At 37.5% G+C, this 17,107-nt stretch overlaps 1 protein-coding gene across 1 annotated transcript in view; it reads left to right on the forward strand.

Annotated features, from left to right (window-relative positions):
• The window catches only part of LOC134656879 (LIM/homeobox protein Lhx1), an 80,711-nt gene that overhangs the window by 17,163 nt on the left and 46,441 nt on the right, over window positions 1-17,107 (forward strand). Inside the window, 2 exon segments of the mRNA XM_063512417.1 lie at window positions 79-268; window positions 3,809-4,023. Coding sequence (XP_063368487.1) covers window positions 79-268; window positions 3,809-4,023 — 405 coding nt within the window.

Below are 17,107 nucleotides of genomic sequence, written 5' to 3' on the forward strand. Positions count from 1 at the left end.
GGTGGACGACATTCGGAAGAAGGCGGGCGGGGATGAAAACTAACAGATTTCCCTAAAACACGAAACTCTTGTTCATAGGACGTGGCGAAGCAGGCGGCGCGATGTCGTGTGCCGGCTGCGAGAAGCCGATCCTGGACAAGTTCCTGCTGCACGTGCTCGAGCGCGCGTGGCACGCGGCGTGCGTGCGCTGCGCTGACTGCCGCGCGCCGCTCGCCGACAAGTGCTACTCGAGGGACAACAAGCTGTTCTGCCGCAATGACTTCTTCAGGTGAGATCCTGAACACATTCCTGCATGCGCTGGAGCGCACGTGGCACGCGGCGTGCGTGTGCTGCGCCGACTGCCGCGCGCCGCTCGCTGACAAGTACTACTCGAGCCTGCTAGATGCTTGCTTATGCCTTTCACATGTAAAAGATTTCCCACTTTGTGTTCTTCCCTGAAAAATCCTCAAAACCAGTTACTGCTCCTAAGCCCAGGGTTCTTTTACCGATATTCTTCTGTTTCCTATTTACAATATTTGGCATTCTCTTATTCCTCTTTGAAATGTGTCTCTATGTTTTTTTCGTAAACCAACATTTCTGGCCTCAAGACCATGAAAACGGATGGAATTGTGTATAGAATTATTTATAAAAATAACTTATTGCTCTTGAGTGTACCTAAAGTGTCATTCTATGGAACTTGCTAACTATATAAACAAAAGTCACTAATAGTAAATTCATTATTCAGAGACAATTTCAATATGGCGGTTTGTTTACATAGCAAGTTCCATAGAATGACACTTTACACTAAAATACACCTGAGAGCAGCCTGCAAGCGGTGGTAAACGTTTCCGACCACCCTTAGATAGAAATAGCCCACTAAATTGTTTAAAATTGTTAAATCGTAGGGTTTGGCGCCAAAATTGTCAGTAAAAAAGTAATTCGATCGTAGGTCAGGTAACAGCGGAAAAAGGTTCACTTACCACTTCCGCCGCCTTGATGGTTTAATTTCGTATGTTTTTCGTAATTTTGATGAGTTCATTCGGCGACATTTCGGCCTTAAGTGATGTCATTTCCGTTTGCTTGACTCCGCGCTATTAAATTTATGGTTTGTTTTTTTTTTAACAGATAATTCTTTTATAAACGCTCATGAACATGGGACACTGAAAATAAATTTTATTTATCGCTCTCTGACCAGAGCTGTCCAAGAATCGGATAAGTTAATCTCAGTCAAACATATTTCAAGATATAAAAGTCAGTATTTACGCTTTTAGCGTTGACAAACTCTGTTATGGTCTGCAAAAGATTATAGCTTTAAGACATGCACGGGGCACAAACAACCAGCATCTTTAATTTATTGTCCCCTACGCTCAGCCGTCACGATTTATTCATTGCTTGGAGACTTTTAAAATAATTACCCATCAAAGACCGAAAGACTCTGCCCGCGGGCTATTGCAAACTTAACTTCGTTCAGCGCATAAAACATTCAGCCAGACATGAGATGCCATTAAAAAATTAAAAATACAACGAAGCAATCCGAAGACTGAATGAAATCATTTTTAAGATTGCCATTTAATAAAAATTATAGTTCGGCTAACATATAAAGTTATTAGAAAGAGGCGCGAAATTTAAAAATCTGTAAGCAAAGGCAATCAAACGCGCTTCTGAGCTTTTTTAGGGTTCCGTACCCAAAGGGTAAAAACGGGACCCTATTACTAAGACTCCGCTGTCCGTCCGTCCGTCCGTCTGTCACCAGGCTGTATCTCACGAACCGTGATAGCTAGACAGTTGAAATTTTCACAGATGATGTATTTTTGTTGCCGCTATAACAACAAATACTAAAAACAGAATAAAATAAAGATTTAAGTGGGGCTCCCATACAACAAACGTGATTTTTGACCGAAGTTAAGCAACGTCGGGCGGGGTCAGTACTTGGCTGGGTGACCGTTTTTTTGCTTGTTTTGCTCTATTTTTTGTTGATGGTGCGGAACCCTCCGTGCGCGAGTCCGACTCGCACTTGGCCGGTTTTATTTCCCTCCTTTCAGTGACTCAATTTGCTGGCCGGACTGTCTGATCTATTTTTGAAATTTCGAAAATTGTCGGCAATAGTAACATTCCGAAAATAACATCGCGGGTTACCAGCGTACAAGTTTATGTTTTATTCATATGGCCTCCATCGTTTATGCAAATGGAGCTGGTAATAATTCAAAGTGATGATAAAATAATAAAAAAAGTTGCGTTCGCAGTGTGTATTGTTGATAAGCGTGAACCACAAAGGCGAACCCTGAATATTGCTACGATTTAACATAAATAAAAATTGGTTCCTTCTAATATTCATGAATACCTCCTAATAATTTTATTTTTTAACTTTACCAATTCTTTCGTCCAAAATAACGAGTAAATAAAAAAAGTACCTAGAGCAAGTACGTATTTAATTTTTAAGTATATTTAATTATGCATTCGTTTTATGTTTAATATTATCGTTTAATTTCGTTAATTTCGTCGTAATAATTTTAATATCTTGAAGTACTTATCTCTTTCCCCTACAAGTGTTTCTCTTATCTCCACTAACCATAAGTAAACTGGTAATATTGGTCAAGAGTCGAGACCAGGGGCCCATTTCTCGAATGGTATTAGACTAATCTTATTAGTCTACGAACGTTACTGTCAAATCGTATGGGTTACCACGGCAACACACTAGAGCGTTTTCCAAAAAAAGTGTACATTTCATTCATGTCTTCAAAATATTGACTTCTTGGGCTCATTTTACTCAGAATCATTTGTACATTCACGCCTCATACATAAAAAAATGTGTCCAAAAATTTCCTTTCCTGATCGTCACATTCTTGTATGCAATTTTTTTTATTTGTATGAACGTGACGCACTGGAAAAAATTTTTTTCATACAACATTTTGGGACACATTTTTTCATGTATGAGGCGTGAATGTACAAATGATTCTGAGTAAAATGAGCCCAAGAAGTCAATATTTTGAAGACATGAATGACATGTACACTTTTTTTGGAAAACGCTCACTAATAATATTAGACTAATACCGTTCGAGAAATGGGCCCCAGGAGATGAGACGCTTCTTGTCATTGGCTAATCGCCGGTTATCTGGTAGGTACATTGGTTTATTAAATTGCTGGTTCCGACTGTTGCTGATTTTTTTACCGTCAAAGTTACTTTGTAATACTGCAAATTCACGTATCGAATAAATATATTGGAATGTTGGAAACAACATAAACGTTGTTTTTGATGAAAAAAACACCATTAAAGTCCCGCCTTGGACGTAATCGCCAATAACCAACGATTTTTGTAATTGACCTTTCTACCAACAATTAATTCGATACTCAGTTGATATTTGTATTTACATACAAGTTTGTATGGTAGCGGCCAATGGCGACCATTCCAGTGTTATTAGTGATCATTTCAATGTTGAGCTATGACTATTTAGTGCAGTTCGTATGCTTATGGCCCTTATGGCTCACAATGTAATGGTAGCAGGTTCTTCGAAATACTAATTTTAATGTTTCGACAATGCGTTATCATGTAAAACTATGAAATTGAAAATTACCAGACAGAGATCTGTTGCTGATAGACTCATTCTACAAAATGGAGGTGTCAATGACTCTGTCCTAGTACTAGCAGGTACCTAAAAGCTGTTAATATTATAACCTGACAGATGTTTAACAACATTCGTACCTACTTTATGTAAAAGAGATAGGCAATTTCATATGAATAATCATGTGTGAAAACATAAATGTGTTATTAATAAAAAAAATGGTGTATCACGTTTATGTAGAGGTAAATAACGTTCAATTTCGTTTTCAGGCGATATGGAACGAAATGCAGTGGTTGCGGGCACGGCATATCCCCCTCTGACCTGGTTCGCAAAGCGAGAGAAAAGGTCTTCCATCTCAACTGCTTCACGTGCCTCGTCTGCAGAAAGCAGCTTTCCACCGGCGAGGAGCTATACGTCCTTGATGACAACAAGTTTATTTGTAAGGAGGACTACCTGGCTGGAAAGACACCGACGACGCAGCATTGTAAGTCATTTTTGTTTTTAAAAAGTTTGTGTTCTAATTTTAAATTGGGGTTAGAGCTCCAAAACAAAAACGTTGATGTATAATAATTATACCTACTTTGAGGTTAGGATATAAATTTAATTATTAACCACAGTCATATGACTGCAATTGCTAATATACCTTTTCGTACCGTATTAATTTGCAATAGGATTTCTAACAATCGATTCCAACACATTTTTTTGAAATGAACCGATTCTTATTTGCAAATTGGACAGCAAACGTTATTTACGTAACTTATACATCGACATACGCGATCACGTTTGCAATTAACTCAATGTTGGCATACTTGTTAAAAAATAAATCAGGTCTTTTATTGTCCTCGACTCGATTCGTACCCAATCGGTGTCGAATAATTACATTTCTAAAACACGACCACGTCCCCTTCAATTTTCGAACGTGACATGTGAGAATTGCATTCTCAGTTTAAAATGCGTTTTTTATTGTTTAAGAACGTATCGCGGCAACAATAAAACTCTCGTAGCACCCATTTCGAAATCGGATTTTTCGATCAATACGAACCGTAACCGAACCCAATGAAAAAAGAATCGAAAAAAGACGAAGGCGTCGGACAAAAAGCCAACCGCATTACACATTAGCCACGTCTCCACGCGGTAGTGCCGTAGACATCTTTTTTTATTACTTTTTATAAACTGCTTTGTCGATGGCAACACCTTGACGTGAGTTAGAAAAAGCGACCAAGTGCGAGTCGGACTCGCGCACGGAGGGTTCCGCACCATCAACAAAAAATAGACCAAAAAAATCGTGTTTGTTGTATGGGAGCCCCCCTTAAATATTTTATTTTATTTTTAGTATTTGTTGTTATAGCGGCAACAGAGATATAGATGGACAAACCAATTTGTCAGTAAATAGGAACAAAAAAACTACATATAAGTTTTCACTCATCAACTCATCCTTTTCTTTTGGGTGCTAGTAATAGTGTAAGACATAGATAGTATGACTCTCTCTGTCTATGTTTGAAATTGTCCTTTGACACACTATACATCATTTGTGAAAATTTCAACTGTCTAGCTATCGCGGTTCGTGAGATACAGCCTGGTGACAGACGGACGGGCGGACAGCGAGCGAAGTCTTAGTAATAGGGTCCCGTTTTTTACCCTCTGGGTACGGAACCCTAAAAAGTGACGGATTGTAGACAAGAAAATCGTGACCTGTAGTACCGAATACATAGTGAGTAGTGACAGTACAAATATTTTGACTGGGGCATATCAATCCCTTTTCAAATAAAAGTTTGAATAAGGTCAAAGGATTCTTTCTATTCAGAAACGCAAGGGCTTTAAGCGATTATAGACTGAGCCGCTCGACTGGTTTGAATTCCGGTATTTCTGGTTTCATTGCTAATTACTATGTGCATATAATGAATACATGCTATATGTATATGTGCTACTGAGTCTTTAATGGCAGTTTGTGGAGACATTAAACTGGTAATCGCATTGATAAAATATGGCTGTTCTAGTTATTTAAAAGCCAGCAGCTTGAGATGTTGAGTTGAAGTATAAATTTATATACAAGTACATTATATTTCAATGCTAAGGGAAAGATAATTTGAAATGAAATATACGATTATTATTAATATATTACTTAAATAGTACCTAGTTCAATTGAAATTAATGTTATCAATTAAAAGTCCAATGCTATATAAACTTAGATCAAATACTGCCGCGGCACATAATATAATTTACAATATTCTCCACAATATTTAAGATTCTTTATACCTAATGAAACTTTATAAACTGGCAACATCTGTCCATATTAAAAAAAAGTTCATATTCGCGCCAATCCGCTCCCAGACCAACCAGTATGAAGATTTATTTTGATATCTTCTAGTTGACTATGTACCTATATGTACTCGTAATCAGATTTGTCATATACCTAATGCTTAAAAACGTTACGGCAAGTAAATATTTTAAAAGGCATTCATACTAAGCGACTTCGCAGGTGCTAACTCCGATTTCGCACTCGCGGTGGCGCCAGTATCGACTTAGTCACGCTTAAAATAGTCAAATGTTTGCTTGTAAAGAGAACAACAGTTACTGGGCGTCTACACCACATAGTGTGGTCAACTGATTGTGGCAGAAGTGTAATGCTGCAGTCACATAATGGTGACAATACAAAGCTACGGACACACTTATGCGGTAGAATGAGATGACTGTATGTGGCTTTTCGTAGTTTGTCAAGCATTCGAATGCGTTAAAGGAAATAAGATGGTACCTATCCCACGAAATCAATGTGCAGCAATGTAAAATAAAATTAAAATGTTTGGCAGTTTGGTTATTTTTAAATAAAATTTTATTAAATACATGCTGAAAAGGACGGATTTCTTGAGGTCAGTCGGTGTCAATTCTCTCATGTAATTTTCTGCAAATGTTATTAAACAGGTACCTACCTATTGTCAATGAAGTAGAAAGCTGATTTAGGTAATATAAACAAATGATTTAAAATGTATGTCACAAAGTATAGAATAAATACAGTTAAATATATAGTTTTTAATATGTGTACCTATTTTTGTTTGCCACGAGGCCACGACTAGCTGGCCAGACTGTATCTATGACAAATGGGCGTCACAACAAAGTATGCTAAATGTCAAGAGTTACGACACTTTATTTTAGGACGTTGGCAAAAATGTGACATTAGTGTAGACGTGACTAATAGCTCACAAATAACTGTGGACAATAAATTTTAAAGTACGTAACGTGTCCACTCAACAGAAGTTTCTGTAAAACAGTATTTTAGACACAACTTTGCTCCCGTTAAAGATAGGAGATAGGTAGCAGTTTGAATTTGAACTATGCTTTGTGAAATAATATATTACTCTAATAATACTTGACTACCAATAAAACGTAGTGCAGTCAGTAAGTAGTAGGTATAGTTGCTAAGCGGGCCAGGTGTTCAAAATAATCTTTATGTGACTTTATTGTTAAGAAAATAAGAGCGCGTCAAGATAATTTTGAACACCTCGCCCGCTTAGCAACTTCTGCTGCTGACTGTACCATCGTCCATACTGTTGTTGCCCATAGTGTTTCTGTTTGTATCTACTTTAGATAGACTCGAAACATTGTATAAATACTTTGGTAATGTCGGTTTTTTTGCCATTGGAAAAAGTATGAGGAAATCCGAAGCCATTGAAGGTCTTTTATACCTTTTTTATGGCAACACTGCTTTTATTTCGGACTTCCCTATTCTGTTAAAAAAGTTTGAGGTATATTGAAATTGTTGAAATAAAATAGACGGAACTACTTTATTAACCTCCCTGTGCATAAATAAATAAATAAATAGGCTTTAGGTTTGCAAAAAATGCCATTCAAAATGTTGTCATTTTAGAAATTTTCCAGAATTTTTGGTTTATTCGTAAGAAATCAGATAGATTTTACAGAAATAATCAAAATTTTATCGAAACAAAAATGATTCGTTTATTTTTTCTAACGCTTGTAGGTACCTAATTAGTTTTTTTTTACTTTAGGCGCAATTGGATTACTATGGGTCTACTTCTATATTCTAAGTCATGTCAATTGTTTGTTCTGTTCGCATTCATAATCGGTAGCGGTCCATTTGGTATTTAACTCATTAACGATTAAATCTATTTATCCTTCCTGTTGGTGATGTACTCAACCAAAGATGAATTCATCGGCTATTAATCGCAAACTTCGAAAAAGTTCGTCCCTCTGTCTTTAATAATGAGATAGACGACTCCCGATTTCAGAAGCTACCATTTTTAGGGTTCCGTACCCAAAGGGTAAAAACGGGACCCTATTACTAAGACTCCGCTGCCCGTCCGTCTGTCCGTCCGTCTGTCACCAGACTGTATCTCACGAACCGTGATAGCTAGACAGTTGAAATTTTCACAGATGATGTATTTCTGTTGCCGCTATAACAACAAATACTAAAAACAGAATAAAATAAAGATTTAAGTGGGGCTCCCATACAACAAACGTGATTTTTGACCGAAGTTAAGCAACGTCGGGCGGGGTCATCAGTACTTGGATGGGTGACCGTTTTTTTGTTTGTTTTGCTCTATTTTGTTGATAGTGCGTAACCCTTCGTGCGCGAGTCCGACTCGCACTTGGCCGGTTTTTATAAGTAGAAATAGAACACCTACCTAAGCCTAACTGTGGCGGTTTTTTCCCCGAAAATTAAATCGAGAAAAAAATACGCATTTTATGATGAATGCGTATTTTTGGCTCGGTTTCATTTTCAAAAGTTCATAATCAGTAAAAGTAAACAGAAAACAAACTAGCCATACGACGGGGTTGCCATGTTTGCACAAACATGTGTCCGCCCGCGGCGTTGCGTTATTTGCTTGGGGTAATTGTGTTTAGATATTGTTAGAGTGGAATAATGCTGGCAAATATACTTGCTTCAACGCTCAATCGGGTAGGCAAGTGTTTTTGTAGATAATAAAATGGAAATGGCTTGGGTATGTGAGGCTGCGGCCAGTAGTAGGGGAGCGGGGGGGGGGAATTGGAGCCTACTAAGGAAAACTGTTAATAAAAACGACATATGTTTAAATTATAATATATTTCAAGTATGAACATAAACCTTGTTTATTTGAATATCAGATAATCACGTTTTGAACCTGCTAAAGATATGCTTTTTGGAAAAACAAATCAAAATATAAAAAAAGTCATTCGCTCTCATTACCCCACACTTCGGAAAATGAGAGCCTAATAAATTTTCATAAGGGTAATGAGAGCCATAATTTAGAATCTTGCTGGATATGATTTTTACCATAACTAAATCATCAAAACCTTACTCTGCTAATAAAGATAAATCTTTAGATCCTTTAGTTAGATCCTTCTGATCTTTAGATAGATCTTTAGATAAATCCTAGGCTCCCATTAGTAGGGGAGAGGGGGGCAGCCTAGTACACTTTTTACATTAATGGTCATAGTTCAAAATATTACCTACAGAAACCAGTTTTAAGTCTCTACACAACAACCTACGTTATTAACCTATGTAATTACTGCATTCCCACATATATAAAGCTAAAGATAAAAGTACAAATTAGATTTTTGCAACTCAAGGAATAATGTTCGATACTGCCCCAAGAGGGGCTTTGAACTTACGTGGGGCAGATTTGAAATATGGGCTGTAAAGGTAACAATATCGAGATATCCGTGTTTATTTTATCTGTACTTAGTACAGTTTGTCACTAAAAATAATCGTGTTAACATATTAATCGTATAATTTGCAGTTAAAACAAAGTTGGGGTAGTTTTGTACATTCATGTTTTTTGGAGTGTTCAAAGGTGCCTCAGTGGGGGTACCTTTGAAAAGTATTGAAATCTTACTAAAGCTACCCCCTTGAGGCAGTTTTGCACACACCATTGTTCAAAACTACCACAATAATGTTTAACAGCGGATTATATGAGTATTTATTATATTTTTTGGTTAAATCAATAAATTGCAATTTTATTATGAATTATATTACACTAATTTTATATTTTGTAATATTGTAAATATACAGAATTCTAATAAATATTATACTAAACATAGACTAAACGTAATAAGCACTGCACTTAGGTTGTTCATGGAATTTTGGTAAATGCATTATTAGCATTTTCTAAAATAACTAAAATATTATTAGGTACTGTTTCAATTTAGGTACCTACATGTCAGTTAATATCGGGGCAGATATGAACATTTCTTATGGCTGGGGTAGTTTTGAACAGACTGCTAATCAAAACTGCCTCCTATTTTTTTTTCAAAACTACCCCAACCCCTATTTAAAAAAAAAACGTCGTTATTTTCCAGAAACATTACAAATTCTGATTATTCATCCTTCGTCACTAAACAGAATAGATTGTTCTATCGAATAAATTAAGTTTCACTTAGCACTTCCTTCAAATACAGCCTGAGAAACCTTACTAATCTGCACAAATATCGCTAACGGGTAGCACCGAAAACAAACTAAGCTACTTGTTCGTTCATCTTCTGTCAAACGTCAAATCTGTCAGGTGACAGTTGTGTGGGTCGATGTTGCAAGCCCTAAATATGGATTTGGATCATTATCGCATCAAAAATAAATGTTTAATCGCAGTTGTTCTAAGCTGCCTCCAGTGATAGCTGCCCCCTCTCCCCTACCCGCTTACCTCCATTTTGATAAATAATTACATAAATATTTTAATCAGCTTTCTATCAGAATCGATTGAATGGCACTTGATAGATGATTAATTTGTGCATGCAATTAATACAAACTTGTTCAACAATATCATATTTCCATGCTTATCTCGTCGCTGACAATTTGAACTTTTTTATAAGCACTGAACGAAAAACAAACAACCGTCTCCTGCGATTCAATGCTGCACACCAACGAGTCGGCCGCGTTACACGAACATTCCCGAAGGTCGAAGAACACGCCCGAGTGGTCACTCGTGCGCCAATAGGGGTAGTTTTCGGTAAAATACTATCGCTCTCATTACCCGATGGCTCTCATTACCCCCCGTTCCCCTATCTACGATAAAAGTCAGAGACATATACTATTATGTTATTACTTACACGAATCCTCATCATTTATACTCTGTCACTTATACCTACCTGCCTACCTACTTATAAATAAATTTATTTATTATTATTTTTATTTTTAAAAACAAAACCTACATACACTAAAAAAAAAATGCGAATTAGGTACATCAGAATGGTGTACCTATAGCTTTTATCATATTCTAATAGAAATCAAACCATGCGTATAAAAAAATTATAGATTGTTTTTTAACATATTTACCAAATTTTTCTCAACATTTTTAAACCGCGTATGAAAAAACACCTAAACCAAGAGGGGAGCGTTATCTCTGCCCGTCCCCACGCAGTCGCAACGATACGTATCTATGTCATACAAAGCCTTTCTACAAGAAAAGGTCAACCACATGTATCATCTTTATAAGACTTACGTCTTTTCGCATATCAGCGGGTAAATCGCATCTTCAAACTAACCCAGAAACAAAAGGTAGCAACTCTCGAACTGTTGTATATTGACATAATGCGTTTTGTAGTTGGGTGCTTTGTCTTTCGCTGGTTGGGCTAAACCCGGCTTGGGACGGATTAGACTTATGCGATTATTGATATTGTTCTCTGAAATGGAATATCGTTTGAGATTATGCTAGGTAAACATGTTTCAAATAGTTATTAAGTACATGTTCTTTATATTTGTCGGCTTATCTATCCTAAAAGAGTTTTCTTTAAAATAAGTATTTTTTGTCAAATGTCCATAAATGTTGAGCGAATATTACACTGCCCGAGCAAAATTGACTGTTGCTTTTGAAGCCAAGTCTCATTTAGGGGTTAATATGCTAGTTCTGTGAGGTCTTAGCCAAAACCAGTCTTTATCTCTCTAAAAATCTCTTTGTATATTCCAGTATACGTATTTCATTTATGTACCTACTTCATTTCACCATTTTGTTCCTCAGTTTGGCCAGAAATTTGGCTGAATGAGCCAATTGTCTAAGATAAGAAAAAAAAAACAACCGCACTATTATATCCAGCCAGTAACTTTAGAAATTTGGCAGAATGAGCCAGCTTGTCGAGGCGTTGTCTCGAGATAAAAAAAAACAGTGTTATCGTTGTCTAACCAGCCAGTTACCCCCTCAGGGGTAGATCTGCGCTACGCTCGGGTAAATCTATTTCCACGTGTACTGGACGCGTGCGATATCGCTTATCAATCAAATGCACGCGTTGATGACGGTCGAGTTTTCCGCGCTTTGTGTGGGAGCTACCCCAGTTACCAGACTTTTATGGAAGTATAACTAGAACTACTTTAAAAAGCGAAAAACAATGTATTTACATATTAATATTGTAGGTAACGTGACGAATATTCGGTGATAAATTGTCACTAATTGATCTTGAAGTTTTTTAGAGACAGAAAATAGCATGACTATGAGATATGTTGACATTGTTGACTATGGGAACCAACTAATTTGCTATTTTTAAAATACTAGATACTCATTATATTCACACAATCTATTTGAATTCATCGCTCAATAAATCTCTTCGGTTTTTCTTCCGCAAATATGTTTCGAATAGGTACGAAATCATAATTAAAGTAGACATTGACAAGTTTTTACGCGATAAACCTGTGAAGTACGTGTGAAGCCACTGATTGGCAAACAAATGGTGGCATTGCATGCAACTTTGTAACTTACACAACATTGTTTTATACGTTTGCACACTCTCTAAAAAACGATCACTTATCTGAGACTACAGTTGGACGTCGGTGAAATTGCCGACGGCTTATGCAACATAAAAAATAACAGATCGGCATTAATGCAATATTAATAACATAACTGCTTACGTTGCCCTCATCCCACAATAGGGTTGAACCCTCGCAAATATCCCGTGTTTGTGCAGCAACCGATACTGGCAACCCCGGAAATGTTGTTGTTTTAAATGGCTACGCTTTGGCGCGCTCCGTTTATGCCAGAGGTAATCATAGACAATTTGGATGCTTATTTTTAAGCGTAATTTTAAACCGGTTACGATTCGCGCCCAACCGTTTTGTGTAACTAATAATTATTTAAAATGTAGGTGCAATTTTGTCGATGCTTCTGATGGTATCTATTTTATACCTAGTAATATTTTTCGACTATTAAGAGAACTAAACGCGACAAAAAAATTGCTCATTGTTTTTTTAATAGACATGAACGGCCGGGCCAAAAATAAAACATATACAAAACATCAGAAGTCCATATTAGACTACGTATATACTGTAATTTGACACTTATCCGTCAGTAATAAGAGCGAAGGTAGATCGCAGATATAGGTATGTATAGTCACGTAGAGACGAATAGCGTGGAATGGAGGAGACCGATAGAATCCCATTTCGCCAGGAGGGGGGAGGCGGCCATTCGCGACCCTGCAACCGACGGCACGATCGACTTTATACGGGGCGTCCTATTTTCAAATCCCTTGAATATATTCTGTCATTTACGGGTGGAAGATCGAGAGATCGGGGGATTTAGTACGTACTGAAACCTTCAGTGGGGTTTGATGGAAGTTTACACTTTCTTATGCACAGGCCGACTCGTGACTTTATTTTTCATAAGAAATAGCTAGATGTAACCATGCTCCTACGATCGAAGTTGAGCAAATTGGACGTACCTATTTATTAAAATTATTCTGGCTACACTCCCTCAAATCTGTCTTATGGCAATGTTACATTTTAATTTGTAATTGAAACCCACACAACGGTACCCAATAGATATCAATTTTAAACTACCATCCTTAATCACTGTTATGTGAAGCAGAAAAAATAAATTCGCAATCGAATAATTGGATACCTCAAGTAAAATAACGGCTGCTACCATTCGGGACTATCAACATTCTTTTAGACTTAGAAACTATCAATACCGGCAGCCCGCAACGAATAGTTCGCGGTGCTTTACCCAGTTTTCCTTAATTATCTAACGCCTCGGCCATCCTGCGTCCGCCATTAATTTTTATTCGCCATTAAAACGATCGATAGGTAGCTCGTAAACCTGCAGCAGTAAACGTTTATGTTTGGGTTTATGACGTTTTAATGTAGCGTTTTTGAAAGCTCGGACTCGCGGGTTTCTTTCTAGTTTATACGAACTCACGGAATAGAATTATAGGTAGTAAAATATGACGCGAGGTTGGCTGCAAAAATGCCATGAAAATGTGATGTTAAACCTGTATAATCTTACGTTATTTTCGAGGTTTCGTTCAGAAATTTTACCATTTTATAACTTTCATCCATATTTAAGACAAGTTGGGGAAATTTTGCAAGTTTGGTCCTAAAAGTTCATATATTTTACAGCACTCTTTGGAGACGCCTTTCAATGTAAGCATAAACTTGCCCGAAAAGCTAGTTTTTATGAACTATGTAGTGCACTGCTGCCCACAATGATGTCGCTGGAACAGCGTGCATGACAGAATAGAGATATAGCTGTCAGGCGAACGGTATTTTCACCGATTACCTCTACTTAGAGCGGACAAATAAAAACATCGAAAAAACTAATCGGTCAACGATTTACAGCGTCGGGAGCGCGCCCCGAGGGCAAATTATCGATAATCGACCGACTAACCAAATAGCCGGTGTCGATACAAGTTATCGACAGTAATCGTTATAATCGCTAGTGCCGCGCGATTGTTGCCGGTCGCCATTACGGGACGTGCGCGGCGTTTCAACGAGCACCCATCCTCTCTGACCCATCATTGTCTATGCCCAATAACTTTTTCCGCGCCAAGAAGGTGTACGAGGGAGCTCCAGAAAAACTGGTGACCTCAACAGCTTTTTGTACACGCTTATTATTGAAATTATTATTTATTAACTGTAATCGGCGGCGACGTTTTGAGGGTTAAGTTCGGCGTTTAGCGTAATTTGGACGATTCGACTTTTTGGAGGGTTTATTAGTGGATAATTATTAGTTGAGCGGAGGTCGTATCGCATGGGACTTTGTGATTACACTCATAAAACTAATGTTTAATTCCGTCCAAGTGCGTATAACCACTACTTGTACTCCAACAGATTTACCTACTCGTAGGTAACGAATCTGTACTTTTTATACCTACATATAATTTACCCGCTAATCTCTCTACACTACTTGTCTCGTCTCGGTTAGCATATCATTGACATTAGTATCAACGATATTATAGTTGTTTGCACTGGCAACACTAGAGTTTCCCTTTCTCAGTGCGAAAGGTTCTTTTTTCAAATGATTATTTTTCTTCACCGCGTATTGTTTGCAGGTAAAAGGCGTGAAATTGAAGGGCGCCCTCGAGCGTGAGTGTGTTGAACTTTCAGCTCGTGTTTGGAATGTTCAGAAGAGTCGTTGCACTCAGAAGTTTTGTTTACACCATAGCCCATTTTATATTCGTGCCGTTTAAAAAAGTTACTCAAAAAAAGGCTTTTGTAAATGTAATTTTCTTTGAATATTTTTCCTCATTTCTTGGCATTGGTTTGTCTTCCATTTATTTTATTGTGAATTATACGAAAAGGCAGTCTACTGAGCCGATTAAGCAACTTTTCGGGAAAATTACAATATTGTCAAAGTCGATTCAGAACGTTCAACTTAATAGGTATAACTTCAATCTTTGACGTGTTAATTAATTCTTCTAACGAAGAAAGCTAGCTCGGCGATTTTATTTTCTTAAAATCAGCCTAAAAAATTTGCTACCATTACCATCTTAAACCATTTTTTTTAAATTACCCTTGGCGTGGATTTACTACCGCAGAGCGCAAAAGTTACACTTTATTTTTATACGTTGGTTTTTTAGTCAAATATTGATAAACATAAGAATAAACAAAAATTACTCCACCCAACTTTTTCAAGAATTCCCATTACCAAAAACAACAATGACATTGAAACAAGAAAAACAATCAGAAATCCTCATCCCTCCCAGATCCGCGGCGAAGTTCTGAAACTGTCATCGTGGAACCCTAATATACCTACCCTACCCTACCCAGGGGGAGCCGGTAGGGTAGATAAGGAAATATTATTTCCCGCGAACCCGTCTGTGCCGTTTAGATTGGAACCGAAGTCGCTATTTTAGGGGCTTTTGATATTTTGTGCAGTTCGGCATTGAAATTATGTCTTTCTTATAGAAAGTAACGATGAGTTTGAGTTGATTTTCGTTTTTATGTTTTATTAAAGACTAACTGACTACGAATAATTATCAATATTATTAAGACAACTCTTTAATTTTGCAGTTTGTAATATAACAACAATACAAAAACAACAAACATTCATTAATTAATTTTTTATCGTACTTTATTGAAATTATTAAAAAAATAAACATAATGTTGAACAAAACTGCTCATTCAATATGAAGTTAAGGTCCAAATATCAGAAAAATAAAACAACCCAAAAAAAAAGGTAAACAAACGAATAGAAACAAAAACCCTCGAAAAAGGACGTTAAACCTAGAACATAACTCGCAATCAGCCTCCTCATTAGAGCCCCGAGGATTAGGATTTATGTTTTCACCTAAAATAGATTTATGGTCCAAAATCACCTTTTAAAAAAAATGTTCATTTATCCTTTGCCTGATTAATTCAGCCGTGAGTCAGGGTACCCTGGGGCCGGAGCGCCAAAGGCCCGTCCTCGCGGGGGGGCCCTCGGTAATTGGGCCCCCTACGTCCCCAGTGTTAAAGGACCAATGCTGGTTATTTATCGATACTAGAGGTTCTCGTGTGTAATGATCTTTCGTTAATTGATGTTTGGGTTTTTGGCTGCTAAGGTTTCCAATGTTCCCATGGTAGCCGCCGCTAGAATTTAACTGAGTCAAAATTCATCAGATGTTCAGCAAGTGCCTTTTTCCTGTTTCAAGTGGAAATGTATCTCGATCCGTGCCTGTGCATTGCCCCGTCGAAACGTGACCACGACAGAGAAGAAGAACAAATAACAAGTGACAGGAGACAGTGACATCTCTTTTTGCTACTTTTACAACGACAAGAGCATCGCATCACATTGCACTGCTACTTCGCAAGTAAATTCCTTCCTTCCTTCGCCCACTAAACATAAGCTTACTTACTTTCGGTAGTAAAATTTCTTCGCGCGCCTTCCCGTCTGCCAAAAGAATAAAAAAGCCTCCGTATTTTATGAATGCACAACAAACATTCTCAGAATCACAACAATCGTTAAGCACACGACATCCGACACTCAATCCAACGGCTGTTCAGCCAAAACGGGCCCATTCATACACAAAACATATGCTAACAACCCGACCGTGGCATTATTCAACTTAACCTTAACACTTTAATAGCCTGAATCGGGAATCAAACCCGCGATGCCTCATTTCATTTGCTTCCTTACACCTCCCATTCAAAACTCGCCTTTATCATCAGATCACAAGAATTCAAAATCGGGTACAGATGTTGTGAAACTTAATTAGTTGACTTGAAACGCAAACATCTTATGTAATTGAGGTAAACAAACAATTTTAGACTCAATCTAGGTTCGTTAAGGTCACAAATAATTTGGGTGGGCGGAATGTGAAAATATTCTGCAGTAGTTTTTACGGCAGTCAGTAAAACTTGAGTTAACCGGAGCAGGTAATTCCTAGAGCGCCGTTCAGTT

This window comes from Cydia amplana, chromosome 19 (genome assembly GCF_948474715.1).
Source record: "Cydia amplana chromosome 19, ilCydAmpl1.1, whole genome shotgun sequence".
NCBI classification, from domain to species: domain Eukaryota; kingdom Metazoa; phylum Arthropoda; class Insecta; order Lepidoptera; family Tortricidae; genus Cydia; species Cydia amplana.